This window comes from Pelodiscus sinensis, chromosome 7, assembly GCF_049634645.1.
Source record: "Pelodiscus sinensis isolate JC-2024 chromosome 7, ASM4963464v1, whole genome shotgun sequence".
Lineage (NCBI taxonomy): Eukaryota > Metazoa > Chordata > Testudines > Trionychidae > Pelodiscus > Pelodiscus sinensis.
The window spans coordinates 47528634-47548188 of record NC_134717.1 but is presented as its reverse complement, the minus strand read 5'-3'; the positions used below and the strand labels follow the sequence as shown (position 1 = coordinate 47548188).

The 19555-nt window shown below is 41.8% G+C and overlaps 1 protein-coding gene across 4 annotated transcripts in view; it reads left to right on the top strand.

Moving 5' to 3' along the window:
* The window catches only part of ZNF385B (zinc finger protein 385B), a 330914-nt gene that overhangs the window by 7138 nt on the left and 304221 nt on the right, over nt 1-19555 (top strand). Inside the window, exon 1 of one of the 4 annotated variants that reach the window (XM_006119428.4) lies at nt 3818-3928. The exons of the other annotated variants lie outside the window; for them this stretch is intronic. Within the exon in view, the coding sequence (XP_006119490.2) occupies nt 3832-3928 (97 nt within the window). The 5' untranslated portion in view covers nt 3818-3831. Of the gene's footprint in view, nt 1-3817; nt 3929-19555 lie in introns of those variants that run through there. 4 annotated transcript variants of the gene reach the window in all.

Sequence of the window (19555 nt, the reverse complement as noted above, 5' to 3'; positions counted from 1 at the left end):
TGTTTTACTTACTTGATCAGTAGGTGTTACAGAGCAACTATGCTTGATCAAGTACAGTAAACTTCTGATAATCTGGCACCTTTAGGACCCAGGGGGTGCCAGATTATCAGATATGCTGGACTATCGGAAGTGGGGGCTATGAGGGGTTTGGAGTGGAGTGTGGATGGGGGACCAACCCGGCAGCACCCCAGCTGCTCTTCCCCAGGCGTCCCCAAGTCAGCCACTGCTGGAACTAATCAGCAGCTGACTCGGGGAAGCCCAGGGCAGAGCACCCCAGCTGCTCTGCCCCGGGCTTCCCGGAGTCAGCTGCTGGTCAGTTTCAGCAGTGGCTGACTTGGGGATGCCTGGGGCAGAACAGCTGGGGTGCTGCTGGGTTGGTTCCCTAGCGCCGACCCTCAGCACTGTGGGACCAACCCGGTAGCATTCCAGCTGCTCTGCCCCAGACTTCCCCAACTCAGCCGCTGCTGAAACTGACCAGCAGCTGACTCCGGGAAGCCCAGGGCAGAGCAGCTCCAGTTGTCCTGCTGCCCGGAGCACTTCTGGGTTCCAGATGGTGCCGGACCATCAGGAGTGCCGGACCATTGGATGCCGGACCACTGGAGTTTTACTGTCTATCTTTTGTTTTGTTAATAAAAATCACTTTTTATGGTGATGATTTGATTCTTCTGTCCTGGAAAGTAACAGGGGAATCTCTGTGTGTTCCTGCCTGCCTAGTCTGAGCGGTCAGCTACCAGAGACAGCAGCTTGTTTTTCTTTTTCTTTTCAAGCTCTTTTGCATCAAAAGAGCTTTCGGTACCATTGGGGGAGGAATTCAAGTGTTCTCCTCTGTTTTCTTTTTAGGGTAAATCACTTGATGATGGCAGCTTTTTTTTTTTTTCCTCCTCTCCCCTCCCCCCCCCCCCCCCCCCCTCAGAGCCAGTGCATGTGTGACTCGGGACAGTTTTTGTAAGCAGAGCCTATAGAGGCAATGCATTTAAGATTTCTTGCGGGCCCCCATCTTCTGCACTCAGAGTGCCAGAGAGAGGATCAGCCCTGACACAGGCAATGCTACCATCCTTGCTAATAAGAAGTATACTACTACTACATATACTATAAAACTACATATACTAATTATTCATGCTATAAATAAATTTATGCTTATTGTGAAGTGTATATATAAAATTAACATTAAAGGAGGAAGTGCATGCTTGATATAGGCCAGTACGGCCAGTTTTCTGTTGCTGTGTTGATCTAGCTTTGAAAAACCAGAAGCCCCAATCAGGGCAGGCAATGGACCTTTGTTTCATTTTGCAGCTGGGTGCCCAAACTGTTTGTGATGTGAAGCAAACAGTCATCCCTAAAGGTGAAGCAGGCCTGGATTCACCTAAGGCTGTGTGTCTGCTTTCTTCCTCCTCTTTGGAAGAAAGGTAAAATATGTCTAACTTCTGCTGACTAACCTAAGAGCATATGGGGTAGGTGCATCTGGGGAGGAGAAACTCAGAAAGCTGCACCTACTTTTTCAGTTAAATCCAGGTACAGACAAAAACATGTCGAATAGTGATAGAAATGTAGCCGTGTTAGTCTGGGGTAGTTGAAGCAAAATGCAGGACAATGTAGCACTTTAAAGACTAACAAGATGGTTTATTAGATGATGAGCTTTCGTGGGCCAGACCCACTTCCTCAGATCAAATAGTGGAAGAAAGTAGTCACAACCATATATACCAAAGGATACAATTAAAAAAAATGAACAAATATGAAAAGGACAAATCACATTGCAGAACAGAAGGGGGATGCGGGGGGGTGGGAAGGGGGAGGAAGATTCCTTACCTTCCTTCCTCCCCCTTCCCACCCCCCCGCATCCCCCTTCTGTTCTGCAATGTGATTTGTCCTTTTCATATTTGTTCATTTTTTTTTAATTGTATCCTTTGGTATATATGGTTGTGACTACTTTCTTCCACTATTTGATCTGAGGAAGTGGGTCTGGCCCACGAAAGCTCATCATCTAAAAACATGTCCAATGTTGATAACATAGTCGGTGATGTAGGCAGTTCTGCATGAAATAACTGCATTTGTCGGCTAAGGGCGAGTGTCATTGTCACATCAGAAATAACTTGACAATTACTATCATAGTTCGAATAGAAAGAAGAAAAGAGAGGAGGAACAAGAAAGCCACATCAACTTGTCTTAACTCTTATATTGTTTGATTTAGCCAGTGGCTTGAATCTCTAACTGAATGAGGGTTTGGTGTAGGCGGCTTAAAAGATGGTCAGAAATTTTCTCATCGTGAAATCTACTCCCTAGGAATCTCATTCACAAGCTACCACTTAAAACTTACTTGGTCAAATCCCTGAGACATCACTTGCGATGTTTCAGGGAACCTGTGGAGCAAGGCATTCTTAACGGAGAGGGCGCAACTGAGCAACATGTTTCCAGATATTAGAGGAATCCAGATTCTCTGTCTGTCTTTAGGAAACCCCGCAAAACATTCCTTATGGATGAGTTTTTTTTTCTGGCAAAACCAGAGTTGTTGTGCCAAAAATGAAACAAAATTTAATACTTTTCCATTTTATTCAAAAAATGGTTGAATTTTTCTTTCTTTCAACAAAATGTTTTTGGTTTGTTTAAAATTATTTTTCTCCTATGTTTTTAATTTAAAAAAACATACGTAATACAGTCCCTCTGTCCTCTCCACATGAGCTTTCAAAGAGAGCCATTATCTCTTTCTGTGGGAAATGTGATCATCTGTTGTATGTTAGTAGTAGTACCCAGAATAATAGGGCTCAGACTGTATATGGACTTCAGGTACTACCAAAGTATAATCATCATCATCAATGCTTCGCATGACATGTCTGGCTCTTTTTATAATTCAAAACAAGTGTACATTCTGTATGTGAAATTTCAAAAAAGTGCAATAGCCATGGAATGAGGAGAAAAGCAAAATTATTTAAATCAATGGGAAATATTTTTTAATCAAATTTTCTTGGGTCATGGTGAGGTAGAAATTGGCTTTTAGTTGGAAGGCCATACATTTCCCCTGTCTTGATGTCTCTTTCTGTGTGTGTTTTCCTTACATTGATTCATCCTTTTATATTTTGATTCCTCTCTGTCTTTGCTCTTATTTCTTCAAGGTTTTTGTGGTCAGTTTAGTCTCTCCCCTTGTATATACTATATTACAATTTTCAAGTATTTACTCCCCATTTTCTCTGTTGCAATCTTTCTCTCCAATTGCAGCATTGGTGTTTTTCCTTAAAACCTTGCTCCTCGACTCATGTTATTCCATGAGCATTTAAGCTTTATTTTGTCCCTTTCTCCCTTCTAAAAAGTTTGTTAGCCCTCATGATTGCAGAGAAAAAACTTGAACAAAACACAAGTGCACCTTAAAGACACCTAAATGGAAAACAAATAACGAACCCCAAACTGAGTTTCTTAAAACTCATTATTTTGAGATCTAACTCATAAGTTTTTGAGTTTTTCTGGCTGTACTTCTTGTTTACTGCAGCACTTCAGTATAGTTGTATAGGTGTTTATACTAACTGTACCAGCTTATTAGGTGAGCAACTTGAATTCTTCTTCAGGTCCTCAGAACTTAATTAAAAGATTTAAAGAACTCTTGAGGTTGAATTGCCTTATGCTTGGGATCATACCCAAAGGATGTGTGTTTGTGTTGTTTAACTTAAAGGAATACTGCAACTTAAATTTTTAAATGGGCTAATTATAAAAAGGAAATTTCAAATTACTCCCTTGGGAGCAATATCAGATTTTTTTTATTCATTTAAAAACAGTCTGTTCCCTAATTTTATATTTTCCATTTTTTTCTTGTTAACTGAGTATTCCCAGAAATGGTGAAACTGTATGAAAAGTAATGTCAAATGCACAGAGAAGGATGGCAGAGCAAATTTGAAGGATAAAGCTTCCTGCAGGTCCTGTCAGATACTCCACATTTTAAAAGGTAAGATCTGCAATCTAATTCCAGGGGGAAGGGAGAGGGACAAGTTGTCCCCCCTCCTCTCATGATATAAGGGGATTCTCTGAGAGGCCACCTCCTCAATTGGTTTTCTCTCTGGGACATATAAAGTGTTGAGTGGAAACCTGACGACTCAGGTTGTCAGTATTTAAATAACAGATTTTGAGTGATTCAGACATGAAATGACTGTTTTTCACTAGCTGAGATGTTTTAAATGGTTTTCTGTTCAGTAGAACCACTTAAAACCAGATGTATTAAAACTTGGCTTGTGAATTCTGTGTGATGAGGAATATGTTTTGCCTTGTCTGAAGGATTTTTGTCTGGGAAACCTCAGAGTCATGAACATTGAGAATAAAGCACAGTGGCTGTACCAAACCATTGCCTGCAGGTATCAAATCAAAGTCCTTGTGTGCTGAAATAATTACCTTTTTGAGCTGAAACTGTTCATGTGTCTTTGGTCAGAAGTGATTTCTTTAGTAATTTCAGTTATACAGAAACTGGATATTTAAATAAAGAAATGAAAAGAAAACTGGACTTAAATTACATAGCAATGTTTTTGGGGGCAGGGTGTCTTTTTTTTCCCTCCTTGTGTAAAGCACCTAACATAATAAGATCCCTCCTGGACCATGACTAGAGCTCACAGGCATTACTACAAAAGTAATAATACTTCAGTGCTTTCAAAAGGTTAAGATTTTAGTTATACAAAGCCAGTAAATTCAAAATTCATTTAGCACTTTAAGCTCCAACCCCTGGAATGTAATAAGCTCATTTACCAGCTGATCACAGAGCATTGGACAAATAATACAATATTATAATGCAGTTATTTCTAACTCTTTTTAACTCTTTCCAAATAATTTGGTTTACAACATTCCCACCTTTCTCAGATGGGGGTAGAGTTGCCAGATACTTTCACAAAAAATACCGAACATGGTATTGGTTGAGCAAACAAACAAAAAATTCTCCCGCCCCGTCAGATGTGGCAGGGAAAGAATATCCCAAGTGGCCTTCCGTCCAAGAAAAATATTTTACCTGTCAGGTATTTTTTTTGTTTTTAACCTGATAGGTCACAAATACCGGACTGCTAGGGCCAATACCGGACACCTTGCAACCCTATATGGGAGTCATAGGGCCACCCAGATTTGCTTTTTGTTTAGAAAAAGCTTCTAGATATTTTCAGATTCTCTCCCCCCCCCCCCCCCCCGACACCCCGTCCCGCACACACACACCACGAGGGTGCAGAGGAATTTTTGGAAGTCCAGTCAAGTGGTGTTGTCAGGCCCCTAGGCCAGCCCTATGGGAAGGGCTCAGGGAGGGAATGCTACCTCTACCCCACAATTAACCTAAGTGGGCCACCCAGCCTGTCTGGGTTGGGAAGCACTACTAAAAATTGTAACTAAAGGAAGGGGAGGCAAACCAGACAGGTTGGGTGGCCCATTGAAGTGAACCTGAGGGTGGAAGCAGCACTCCTCCCCTGAGCCCTGCCACTCTCCCTGCCCCACTCTCCCTGCCCCCCCCCAAAAAAATTTTTTCCTTGGCCCCTTAGGCAGGTGCACCCCACACACTGAAAACCTCTGGTAAAATGTAATCCATTTTTTAAAAGAATTATTATATCTCAAGGAAATCTATACATAAATTATGAACTATTATGTTTAAACTTAAACTATTTCCAATCTTAGATGCATTTGCTCAGAGCTTTTTATTGCCATGTGTATAGGACGAGCCAAGTACTGTATTCCTCTCCTCTGCACACTCCTCCTATTGTCCTGATGTCTCTGAGAGTTTAGGGCAGTGTTTCTCAACCTTTTTTTTTTTTTATAAAGTACCCCCAGTACCTACAGTTTTCAGACACACACTTCTTTTCTAACATTGCAACACATTTGTTTAAACAACTTAATCGTAGCTGGGCAGCCGATAAAATTTTTGGGTGTAAAAAGTATAAAAATAACAAAGCGCTATAAAACTTATAACAAAAATTCAGTTTTCTCCAAATTTCAGTTGTGCTTATGTACCGCCCCAGACTTCTCTCAAGTACCCCTAAGGGCACTCGTACCACTGATTGAGAAACACTGGTTTAGGGCATACAAGGAAAGTAGACCTGAACCCTAAATGCCTTAAACATGTGAGGTGGCTGGTTGCTATGAGAAAATAAACTCTGAAACTGAGGCTCTGTGCAATTAAAATCTGAATGTTGATGAATTTCACACAGCTTTTCTGCTTTTTTTTTAATATGCATTTCTGTCTGAGGAAAAAATAAGTCTCTGTTTGAAAATTCTTTAATATTTGGCAATATTTTCTATACAGTTGTCAATTTTAGTGTCTGACGCCTAACAGTTCAAAATTATGTACTTAGCTGACTCTTTAATTAGCTCTCATTCTGTCTTATGTGATTTATAGCTCTGTGGCACCTACGTAGAAATGATACATGACTTAATGAAGTGAAAAAGCTAGAACGTGTTTACACCTCCAATTTTTTTAATGGTTTTCTCTAGCTAGCAAATAGTATACTGAAGAAGAAAGGAGCAGCAACTATAGGCTCATCATTTATTATAGCAAGGACAGGAATGTTCAGCCAACTGTGATTTGTAATTACTTATGTTCCTTGGTCACTTACTTGTTTCTTGTTTTGGAAAATACAAAATAAATAAAAATACAGTTCTTCCATAAAGCAACAATTTAAGGTGAAAAGTCATGCCTCTCCACTTATATTTTCCTCACATTTAATTGATTTTGATGCACCCAGATCACAAATTGTAACTTTAGTTGTAACTTAATTTGTTTAAATTATCATTAGAAAACAGCATGTAATGAATTTAGCTTTCTTGATATTGACCACAAGTTTTTTTTATTTTGAAAAAACTTTTGCCAGTTGTGGATTCTCTTTGTATATTTTCAGACATCCACTTCAATAACTTCAGTTGCTTTTGTGTAGAAAGAAATTGTTTCTCCTTTCTTTTAAATCTGTTTACCTTTTCTAAAATATGTATTAATATTTACTTGTTATTTGGGGATCTCAGGCTATTTGTTTTCTGAAATTTAAAATCATGGTTTATAGGTTTATTAAAGTCTGTTTATCAGTTACCCCATTGTAAATCCATTGAATTCAGTGGATTCTGGACTTACATCAGTATAGCTGAGAGCAGACACTGGCATTCAGTGGGTTCCATTTCTGTTTAATGTTTGCCAACAAATCTGGTAAAAAGAAGGGATATTATAGAAATAAACTAAATTTATACTTCTCTAGTTTTTAAGAAATCATAAATGCAGATGTGGTAGTTAGCACTGAAGGCAAATTAAAGGTGGGGGGAGAAAAATAGGGTATCTATACAATTAGTTAAGTTACTGTCCTTGATTATAGAAAGCCAGAAGCACTGTAGACACACCAAGTTCGGGGAGTCAGAAAGGTCTTGCTCGGGGGCCAGTGTGGGGTGCATAACATTTGACTAGGAAACATTCAGGATTTGTTGGTCTTTACTACAGAGCTTTTTAAAATATGCAGGCATCGCCTAATTCTTAGATGGTCTTACTGCTCTAGAGTTTATCAAGTCAACAGCTGTTGCTACATAAGTGCATAATCCATAAATTGTGGCCCATTTTTAAAAAAAATATCTATAGGCCCAATCTGTAAACCTTGTGAAGTTTGTGCTTATTGCTGTTTATCTTAAAAGATCTGCAGATGGTGCCTATGGAATTTGCCTACACTTTATGTGTTAACTTCCTAGTTTACATCTGAGTTCATTTTAGGATTGTTCAAAGATTCCAGGTAAGATATTTAATATTATCAAGTCTTTCACGTCGTTAATAAATGTTTGTGGGCTCAATGAATTTACAGGCTACTCCATTACATTGTCACTTGCAATATCAATAAATATATAGTTTGGGACTTAGTTTGCTAGATTCACAGCAGAGCTTGTAATCTCTGGAATTCTCAAGTGCACTGTGCCAAAGGACGTTGTGAATCATAATTGTTTCTCTGTTTGATTCCTTTGTGCATCATGTTTCTAAATTCCAAGAGAAAAACAGCCAACATTCATGGAAATCTTACAAATGCCCTTGATGATTATTACTGTAGTTCTGAGATTTGTTAACAATGACTCCCAAAAAATACAAGCTGTGTTGGTGAAATCTGCACAAGTGAAAGAATGGATACTCCTCTTTCAGTTTAGGTTAAGTCAGCTAGGGACAGATTGAGCTTAAAATGGAAATAATCATTCTTCAAATGAAATGTGAGCATCCATGTGGGGGTCTGTAATAGTTTAAATAAATCAGTGCACATTTCCATGTCTTTAACCTCAAATACCAAAAGTACTTCCTGCAGCAAGTTGGAGATCTTTATATAAGTGCTAACCAAGCCTTTAATTGCAATCTGATCTGGTTGTATTTTATAAGGTTATATGTTCTGCATGCAGTTGTCTGAGTTAGCCCTTTGTCTGCATTTCCCTATTTCAGGGTAAGTGTGTTTCTGTACTCTCAAAAGCATGATGGGCAGCCTCTATAATTCAGATCATTGCTGAGCATCCTAAACTTTGTCACCATCAGGTAGCTACTAAATTAGTGAATTATTATAGTTCTCTTTGTGTCTGGTGTTTCTAAAGCACAGATTCTTAGAATTATAAGGCTACAATCCTGTAAAGGTAATTTCACAGATGGTCCCTTGATTTAGTGGCGTTCTGTATGGATTCACAGATCCACCCGTGCAGATACATTTTCAGTGTTAGAACTTAAGCACTGCTCTTCATTTGAAAGTTTTCTGATTAAGGTAGGGTATGAATTTAAAGCAAAAGTGATTAATACGTGTGTGTGTGTGTGTGTGTGTGTGTTCTTCTGCAATAAGAAAGTCTTGTTCCTATATTCAGATTAACACAAGGCACTCTTATTCTGGAATAAGTGTGTTCATACAGGGAGTTAATCCTGAAGAGCTCAATGGGTAGGCAAGCCCTAAAAGTATTACTGTTCAGTGTAATTCAATGTAATGATTAGACTCTTTCATATGCAGTGCAGTTTCTCTAAGTACGGTCTCTCATTTGTGCTCTATAGTTAAGCTTCAATGAAGAATTAACTATCTACCCAATATTTCAGATTAATTCAAAGGCAATTTGTTAATGGAAACCCAGGACCATAGTAAGATGCCACATGCATTTGTTTAATAAACTATTGAAAATGTCCTTCATACCTCACCCCATTTTATTTTTACAGATTTATTTATTTTATTTTTTTTGCTGTGAGATGTACAGTGCCATTTCATGCTTAATAAGTAATACTTGGTTTAAAAATGGTGTAAACCTGTTTTTAAAAAAAGACACGGTTACGGATTTGTTTCCATATTTGTGATGGCTTTTTCAGTATTGCAGGCTTTTTACTCTTTCCTCCCCTTCTTCCAATCCTGCCCTTGAAGGAAGCTCAGATCTTTAAAACTAAAAGCAATCTTGGTACAATCAAGATAAAATATTTGTAAATTGTTATCCTAGTAAGATTTCTTCATCTGTCATAAAAATAGAAAACCTGCAAACCCACACTAGCAGTTTACTATTCTTTAGGAGTATAGGGATTAGGGTTTATCTCTCCCATAAAGGACACAAATCATTTAGATTAGAAGTAATCTGATTGTATTGAGGTACAAATTATAGCACAAAGGCCATTCAACTGGGTTAAGTGATCAGGGTCAGTAAACACCATATGACCACTGATTGGTCCATGAAAGAGTATTAACTGTAAGATAATGATGGATTTCAGTCCAAATCCCTAAAGCACAACAGCTGTAGTTCCCAAATGAGTTCACTGTCATGCTGCGTTTTAGGACACTGATTTATCCATTCCTAACATTTTTACACAAGAATTGATTTGAAATGTAATTCTGAACCCTTGGAGTGAGCATAGGAACTGTATTTAATTTTATTTGATTGGGACTCTATCCTGCTCCTGTGGAAATCAGTGGGAGTTTGACTTCAATGGGAGCAGGAATAGTAAATTGTAAGCAGTCTGTCACCCTGGTTTTTTTCAAACTTACTACAGTATAATAATATTAGGGGTGAGGTTTTATCTGGTATGAATCTCTTTTAAAAAGAAACAAAATACAGGACTAACAAGATGGTTTATTAGATGATGAGCTTTCGTGGGCCAGACCCACTTCCTCAGATCAAATAATGGAAGAAAATAGTCACAATCATATATACCAAAGGACACAATTAAAAAAAATGAAAAACACATGAAAAGGACAAATCAAATTTCAGAACAGAAGGGGGATGCGGAGGGAGAGGGGGGAGGGAACTATAGTCCCCCCCACCCCGCATCCCCTTCTGTTCTGAAATTTGATTTGTCCTTTTCATGTGTTTTTCATTTTTTTTAATTGTGTCCTTTGGTATATATGGTTGTGACTATTTTCTTCCATTATTTGATCTGAGGAAGTGGGTCTGGCCCACGAAAGCTCATCATCTAATAAACCATCTTGTTAGTCTTTAAAGTGCTACATAGTCCTGTATTTTGTTTCAGCTACACCAGACTAACACGGCTACATTTCTATCACTCTTTTAAAAAGGTGTTATAAGGAGGAGGGAGAAAATTGTTTTCCTTGACCTCTGATGATAGGACAAGAAGTAATGGACTTAAATTACAGCAAGGGAGGTTTATGTGGGACATTAGGAAAAACTTCCTAACTGTCAGGGTGGTTAAACACTGGAATGAATTGCCTAGGGAAGTTGTAGAATCTCTACAACTGGAGATATTTAAGAGCAGGTTTGATAGACATCTATAGATAGTGCTTGGCCCTGCTGGGAGGCCAGAGAACTGGACTTGATGACCTCTTGAGGTCCCTTACAGTTCTAGTGTTCTGTGATTCTATGAAAAGTAATCTGTTACTTGATTACATTCTACACACACATTGGCGAATTGATTCTTTTACAAAATCAGATTTTTTTTTTCCTGTTAACTACACTTAAAAGTTCAAACCCTTCCCTTGAGACACTGGGAAAGACCATTAGAGCTACTCTGGCAGGTGGTGTAAATCCTGATAGGACCTCCCAAGACAGATGGGTCATAAGGCAGGGATCAGAGGGAAAGACCGTGCACCGATTGTAGGATGGGGGCTGTGTAATAGCATCAATGAGCTATTCCACCAAACAATATAATTAAACAGGGATGGCGTAGTCTTGTCTGTGCCTTGAGTGAGGTCTGGTGGTGCAGAAAGGATTCAGATACCATTCAAATTGTAGTGCTAAATAAAGTTTTGGAAAATTATTCACAGCCTTTATGATCATGGCTTCAAAATTTTAAACAAAGCAAACCACTGATGTCTTACAAATGACAAGACAGATACTTATCACTGTTGATAGATAAATGAATATACAACTTACATTTTTCTTGTACCTTTCACCCTCCCCCACCCCTCCAGTGTTCCAAATGAACTTTATAAACTTAAATCTTGATGCTTATCACTACCTCAAGAGTGGCAGGTAGCAATTGTTTAACATAGAATTGAAACATTACAGTTTGTCAGGATTAAATTTTAATCAGTCATGCTAAGAAGTCAATTTCACTCAGACCAATTTAAAAAAAAATCCATCCAAGATGATCAGCATTTACAGACAAGGAAACTATAGAAATTACAGCTTGAAAATGCATTAGTTTGATCTGAGAATGTTTACTTTGTTTTGATGTGATGTTGACAATTTGTTTTAACTTTTTAGAATCTGCCTTTTACACTTAAATATTGTAATCTGTTCTCCCTCTGTATTTCCTGACCTTCCCATAACTTCCTGCAACTGAATATTTAAATTAGTAATAATAAAAATGTTTAAATTTAAACATTGACATCCATCAGAATTATAGAAAAATAAAAATATTCTCCAAATCTGTTTAGGTTAAGTGAAGAAAAATATTATATCCTCCTAAAACTCCTGACTGCACTTAGGCTGAGTGCACTTAAAAATGACCAGGATATTGGATTTAGTGCTTTCTGCTGCTTTTTTAAAAGCTAGCTATAGGATCTTTCGTGATCATGAGCAGCTTGCCTTCTCTTAAATCAGGGTTGGGGAACCTTTTTTGGGTCTGGGGCCATTGATGCTCAGAAAAATTTGTTGGGGGCCACCCATAGCGAGAGGCAAAAAACAAACAAACAAAAAAACCCAGCCCTCACTGACATGGCCCCTGACCTAGAAGGAGAAAGACACTCCCTACATTCCCGTCACACACCAGAGTCTGAGGGTGGGGGGGCCTTAGGCTAATGGAGTTTGTGTGCTCCAGCCCCTTGGATTGTGGCAGAGAAGCTGGAGCACCAGCACAGGCTCCCCAATTCTTGGGGGCCAGATACAGGCAAGCAGAAGGCCACAGCCAGCCTCTAGGTCTTAGGTTCCCCAACCCCCTCTTAAATTTTCTTAAGAAAAATTATGCTGACAACAATGTGGCCATTCCCCAAAGAGATCAGAAAAGTTGAATGCAAGAAAAAAGAGCATTTTAACTTGGTAGCCCTCACCCACCTATTTCTGTGCTTTAAGGATACCAAGAATATCCTGGGTATGTGTAGGCTAGTTAACCCTAGTCTAAGCTAGGGATGTAAAGGACTAGTCAACTATCCAATAAGCAAATGCTTATCGGATAGTCGACAGGGTAGTAGACTAGTTGCTCCTCCCCCTTGCTGCCTCTATCAAATAGCGGCAGCAAGGGGGAGAACGGCACTGCCGCTTTGAATGCTGTGGGGAGCCCGGCCTCAGGCTCCTCACATCATTTCAAAGTGGCAGCATCATGTGGAGCCCAGGATCAGCTGACCTCGGGCTCTGAGGCATTTCAAAGCAGCAGCGCTGCATGGAGCTCGCTTCGTGCCATGCTGCTGTTTTTGAAATGCCGGGGACTGATCCTGGCTCCGTGCAGCATTTCAAAGCGGCAGCTCTGCTTGGAGCCCGGGATCAGCTGGGGACTCCAGCAGACCCTGGGCTCCACATGGCATGCCCGCGGGGGCTCTTGTGCAATTCAAAGAGGAAGCGCCTGTGTGGAGCCCAGAGTCACAGGACTTCCCGCTGGCCCTGTTCTCCAAGCGGCATTCCAACTTTGAAATGCACAAGATGTACATTTCAAAGACAGAATGTGGAAGTGCCTATCATCTAGTCAAGTAGTTGATGGAAATTCCATCGACTACTCGACTAGCAAATTAATCACTACTTAACATCTCGAGTCTAAGCAGCCAGACTGATACAGGGGAAGGCAGCAAGTCTTTGGGCATGATTCTTTAAAAAAAAGTTTGGATTAAAGTTTCAGCTAATCCATCATTATAATATCTAAAGGTAATTTTGTATACTAATATGCCATTCCTCTGATGAATTCATATTTAACAAGGCAGCCAAAGTAAGGTGCTCTAGGATGGTGTTAGTAAGGCTTGAGGAAAATTCTTGGAGGGAAAAAATGCCCATTTGATTATGTTGTTCTATATGCATTTTATATTCTTTTAAGGGCTTCATCCTGTTCAAGTCAGTGGCAACATTCTATGACTTCAGCTTTACCCAGGTTTTGCTCTTAGTCCTCTTTCACATTATTTGAGTTATAGAGCATCAGCAACGTGGTTGATTCTGTACAAGTGTGTATAAGATGACATAGATCCTGTCTCCAAAAGGCTTACCCTTTAATTCAGACACCAAAAACCATTTAGATTCTTCTAATGCACTGGTGACCGTAAAAACTTAATGTCTGACAGAAATCTTTCAGCTGTCATCACTGAATTCTTCTTCGAGAAAGATTGTTCATCACACGAGAAAGTGGAGTATTGATCACATTTCCCGTGACTTTAGATGAGCAAGATGACAAACCTATGAGCTATGTATTCTTGCTATCAACCTCTGTTTCTTTAATCTTGTGTTTTGAGCACAATGAGCTCAAAAGTTTAGTGAAATTGCTTAAACTAGGTTCCTTGGATATAGAAATATAAAGAATACTAAGTTTTCCTGCTTAAGAACTTTAAAAAAAGAGTAGTCCTGTAGCACCTTAGAGACTAACATACAGAGCTATAAATAAAATAAACTTAAAAAAACCAACAAAAGGTCTGGTAGCACTTCATAGACTAACAAAACATGTAGATGGTATCATGAGCTTATTGGATAGTCATGTTATGTCGTGCGCTTGTTTGGATGTGTGCTTATTGGATAATTGACTAGTGCTTATGCTCATCAGATAGTTGACTAGTGGCTTGATTAGTCGCTTCCATCTTGCTTCCTCTATCAGAGAGAAGCAGCAAAAGGGGTGGGGGGGAGAGCAGGAGTTGGCACTGGGGGAAAGCTGACTTAAAAGCTGGTTTCCAGCACTATCTCCGCAGGGAGGGACAGAGGAGGCAGAGACATAGTGGTGAACTGGGCATGAGCTGGGAATCAGCTGTCCTGGCTTGCACTTGGTTACTCGCCCACGCCCCCCTGGCTGCCCTTCAGCTTTTAAATGTATTAAGAGCCTAGCTGCTCTTACTACGGCTCTGCCTTTTAAATGTATTGGGGTTAGATCCTGGGGCTGGGAGCTAACCCTGATGCAGCTCTTCAGTTCCCCCCTTATCAACTGATTGACTCATCAGTAGAAATTCCATCGACTATTCAATAAGCTGATTTAATGCTATTTAACATCTCTCTCTATAAATGAGAGGGAGGGAAAAAAAGCGTGATATGGAAGAAAAAATATTGAAAAAAGGGATAATTAACAAGGTGAGGGATCCTGTATACCCCACCCCCTGAAAACCACCTAGCTTGGCATCCAGTCTTGCTCCCACCATTCCTGCATCCAGGGGCTCCCGAACCCATGCACCCCAATCCATTATACCATTTACTGCTAACCCTGCATTGTGCCCCCCGTTCTACTATCATCTGCACAGTACCCCCTTCATCTGAACCCCTGCACTTTCCTCCAGCCCAATCCAGTCAAAAATGTGTACAGGTTGAAACTCTCTTAAACAGGATTTTCTGGTCTGACATCATCCATGGTCCGACATGGATGTTGCAGGGCTAGCTAGTTCCAGTGGAGGGCCAGAAGTAAGAATCCCTGTGGGCCTAGCAGGGCAGAGGGCTGCCTACAGGGAGCTGATAGTGGGACCACCTAGTGCGTGGCAGCAAGGCTGCCCAGTGGGGCTGTGAGTCCCGGCATGCTGCACGCATGGCTGCTGAGGAAGTGGCTGTCCAGGGAGCTCTGGCATGCACAGCTGTCTGGAGCCACAGCACTCAATGCGTGCGACTGTCTGGATACCCAGCGCTGGGCTGCCCAGCAGAGCTATAGCTGCCATGGCTGTCCAGCAGGTTGGCAGGGCAGCGGGGCCAGCAGGAAGTGGGGAGCCAGCTGGGAGACCAACGGCCAGGCCAGGGGGAGTCGGTGGCACCGGTCCAAAAATGACCTTCCCTCGTCCAGCAGAGTCTCTCATCCGGGACCAGTCAGGTCCCAAGGTGCCAGACAAGGGAAGTCCAACCTGCAGTATTTTGGAAAGCATTTTAAAAAATGAATGCATCGTCCTTCACCGTTGACTCTAAAAGCTCATTCTGCAGTTGCAAGTTAATGACATTCAGAAAATGAATTTAAGAATATCACCAGAAAATTTCATCCACCTCTTTTTCTTCAGTTCACATTACTACATAGTACATAATCCAATTATTGATTATATTTCTTATAGAATATGCATGCTTTAGACCTCCTGTGAATCCTAGAAAAGTCTCTTTAATACAGGAGTGGGCAATAATTTTGGATGGAGGGCCACTCCAAGATTTTGGAATGTGGTTGAGGGCCGCACTTTTCCATGATATTAATGGAGGAGATGTGGGGTCTGGAATGGAGGTTGGGTGCAGAAGGGAGAATGGAGTATGGGAGGGAATTTGGATGAAGTAGGCGGTTGTGATCTAGGGTAGAGGACTGGAGTCCAGGGGTTTGGGATGTGACCTAGGGTAGGAGGGGATTATCACTGACGCTATTGACAGGTACTCCCCCCTTTTTCTATCTATCAATCAATCAGCTTCTAAGGTGCTACAGACTAACGCAGCTACCCCTCTGAGACTGCTGAAGAACTGTCTTCTCTGAAAAGCATGATAAAGTGGACTCTCCCAGAGAAAGGTTACACAAACTGCAGGCACAAAATTGGACATGCAGCTAACAATGTGTGTTTATATACATGCTTGTATGCTCAAGTCATGTAGCTGGATGTTCAGGAGCTACTGCTTATGCTCATAGTTCACTGTCATGCAAAGAGAAAAGCTCCATTCAGGCCCCTCTACATATATTTCTGGCCAGATGTTGGCAATGGGATCAAAGTGTATGTTACAAGGTCACTTTATATTCTCAGGCAGTTGTTAGCTGCTATCTACACCGAGACGGGGTGGAGTAGTTTGGCAGAGATTATTGTTTGTGTTGACATGTTAAATATGGTTAATCTATCTGTGATTATTTATATGAACTCTTGGAGCATGCGCAAATCCGTGAATAGGTGTTTTTTAAGGCAGAATGGAACCTGATAAATTATCTCTCTCTTTCCCTCACACCCAAACCCCTTATTGTCTTTGTTGGGAATATTGGTTGTTCAAGGGCTGTAGGTTTGGTCCCCAAGTATGTAATTTTAAATTTAAATAAAATGTGAGTAATGAAAAAGCATTGCTAAGTTTTTAGGAGGGAAAAAAATCATTAAGACCCATGGATGCTGTCTTTCCCTCTAGCTGGGAGGTGCTGGACCCCCTCTTTTCCCAGTCCCTGCCTCTTCCTGATCTCATCCTGTCCCTGCTCTCCTGGAACTTCCTGAACACTGTGAATCAGCTGGAAGCACTAGGGAGGAGCTGGTCAGTGGGGCTGCCAGTGGGAAGGAAGCGGGGGGAAACGTGGGTCTCAGCACCCACTAACTTTTCCCCATTGGTTCTCCAAGTTGGAACACCCTCAGGATTGGTGCCTATGCCATGACCCAACAATCGGCCCAAGGTGCTGAGGGCCAGAGTCTGCCGTTATTATTCATACCAATCAACTTCTTGCTCTGCAAAGTGTTTCTTTGCAATGAGTGGAACTGAGATGCAACTCAACATGTCCTAATCTGGCCCTAAATGAGTAACAAACACAATGAATAATAGTGAAGCTCTTGATTCTAAAAGCCTCTTTAAAGTTATTAAGTACTGTATAAGGTTCCTCTAAGTTAAATGGCATGGGGCTTTTTCCATGAGGTACTGAGAACACTCTGGCCCTGATCCAGCAAAACATTTAATCACATGCTTAACATGAAGCACGTGTTTGTTTCTGCTGGATAATGGCCAGAGTGTGCGGGATTTCCCTTATAGTGCTGGAGAACACATGTTTGCAGGGAAACCCTCTGCTTAGGATGGGGCTGTCCATGATTTTCCTCTTGCTTTCATAGAAGAGTGCTTCCATGACACTGCCTATTTTCTCTGGGGCCCTCGAGGAGACTGCTTGGGAAAGGACTCTGTGATGTCTGCTTTCTGCATAGTTTTGGGGGCTGGTAGGGACTATGCAGACACATCTGTGTGTCACAGTAACATCTTCAGGCCAACTGTGTTCTTGTGAGGAAATCTGCCAGGAGTAAGTGGTGAGTTGCAGAGGAAAAAATAAATGAGGCTTGAGTCTTTCTTTGCTGCTTTGATATGTGTAAAAGGCATAAAAATCTGTTTATTTTACAGAAGTAGTTCAGATCCTGTCTAGACTAGAACACTCTTTGCTGTTTGGCGAACTAGAGTAAATTAAGACATCACAGATGGGTGAAAGAAGAGCTATTGAGAAGAGGGACTTTCCTCAGATTGCTTAAAGCTTTTTGGCTTTTGTCTGTGCTTTAAATCTGTTTAACTTCTGTTTAACTTGTCTGGCACCATTAACAAAGAGCCTCTCTTGGATTCAAAACCATTGCCCCTTCAGTTTGCATATAGGTTGAACCTCCTAAATCCACCCACATGGAACACTAAGGGGGAGGCAGCAGAGCCTGCTCTGCAAAGTAGCCGCCTGCTACCCAAAGCGAGAGAGGCAGACCCCGGGGCCACACAATGGCAAGGAGGGAGTGACCATGGGCAGGAAGGTGACTCCCCCATAGCCAAGTCTTTGGGTGTCCCAGTGGGAAGAAGCAGAAATTCCACCCCAGTCAGTTTTGGCTGAGCGCCCATGGAAGGCGCCTAAACGCAACTACAAAGCACCTGTGGGCTTCTCTCCTGGACTATGGCGCCACAAAACGCTTGAACAGCGCTCAGGAGCAGGGACAGGGCTTCTCCTCCTCTCCAAGGCGTCGTCACTCCTTAGACGCAATCTGCTGAGGGCTCCCAGCGCTGATTGCGCCCCGCCTCCCAGCAACTCCCCCCGCCCCTGCCTGGCTTCTGCACGCAACCAGAGGCCCCCAGCGCCGATCGCGGCCCTGCTTCCCAGCCTGGGACTCCCTCTGGTTGTGGGCAGAAGCCTGGCAGGGGTGGGGGGAGTAGCTGGGACTCCTAGCCACTCCCCTCACCTGGCTTCTGAACGAACCACAGGCTCCCAGCTGGAAGGCAGGGCTGGGAGTCACAGCCACTCCTCCTGCCCCCTCCAGGCTTTTGCACTCTACCACAGGCTCCCAGTGCTGATCATGGCCCCGCCTCCCAGCCACTCCCCCTGCCCCTGCCAGGCTTCTGTCCGGTGCCCAGATGGAAAAACAGAAAATTGCACGTCTTGTATTTTCTGAATTTTTTTTACCGGACAGAGGGTACAAAAACTGGACTATCCGGTAGGATGTTGCTGGATGAGAGAGCCCCGGTGTTAGGAGTGCGAGCCTGACAGGAGTCCAGAGGCAGGGAGTCCCAGCCTGGGCCAGCGAACCCTGGCTGGGTGTGGGACAAGCAGGGCCAGCAGTAGCCAGTGAGACCTGTCCCTGGGAAGCCCAGGACAGATGGGGCGGGAGCACAGTTGCAGTGGGGCCAGAGCTGATTCAGCTGCAGGGAGGGGCCACATGCAAGGAGGCTGGGATAGAGGACTTTGCCTGATCTGGAAAATCCCCTCATTCAGACTGGTTAGGTCCTGAGGGTGCCTGTCACAGGGCTTTATACCTCCAGCTGTTTTCTGTCAAACCAGGGCAGACTTAGCTTTACATTCCTGATATTCCCCTCTTGCTCTGTACCTTTCTAAGTCAAATATCTTGTAGGCCCTCTTCATGTATCAGAGATACAAAACAAGGTACAACTTCCATTTCCTGACAATCCACCTTTAATGCAGCAAATCTGTTACTGGTAGGACCCTTGAGCAAGTGCTACTGCTTGAATCAGAGCATCAAGTGGGGACTTTAGTGGCGGTGGTACAGTTCCAATGGGGAAGTGCTCTTCAATTTCAGAACAAATGTACAGAGTGTTTTGTACCTGTGTTAAGTTACTTCAGCATATTACTGGGTCCTAAACTTTAGTAGTTAATCATCTTAATTCAAGATATGTTTCCATATGGTTGGGAAATTCAGGCTTTCAAGGAACTTAAACAAACCCCCACTCTAAAAGGATTTAGAGAGGAGCAATTGCCTCCCATTTTTGAAATGACGTAGGACATAAGATTTGTGATAACCTGTTCAGAGAATGGTCTTCTGTCAAATATTCTTGTTTACAGACCCACTTTTACTTCACCACCAACAGTATTGCTACCCCCCAGCATTCAAAAATCCAGTAATTTAAAAAAAATGACACT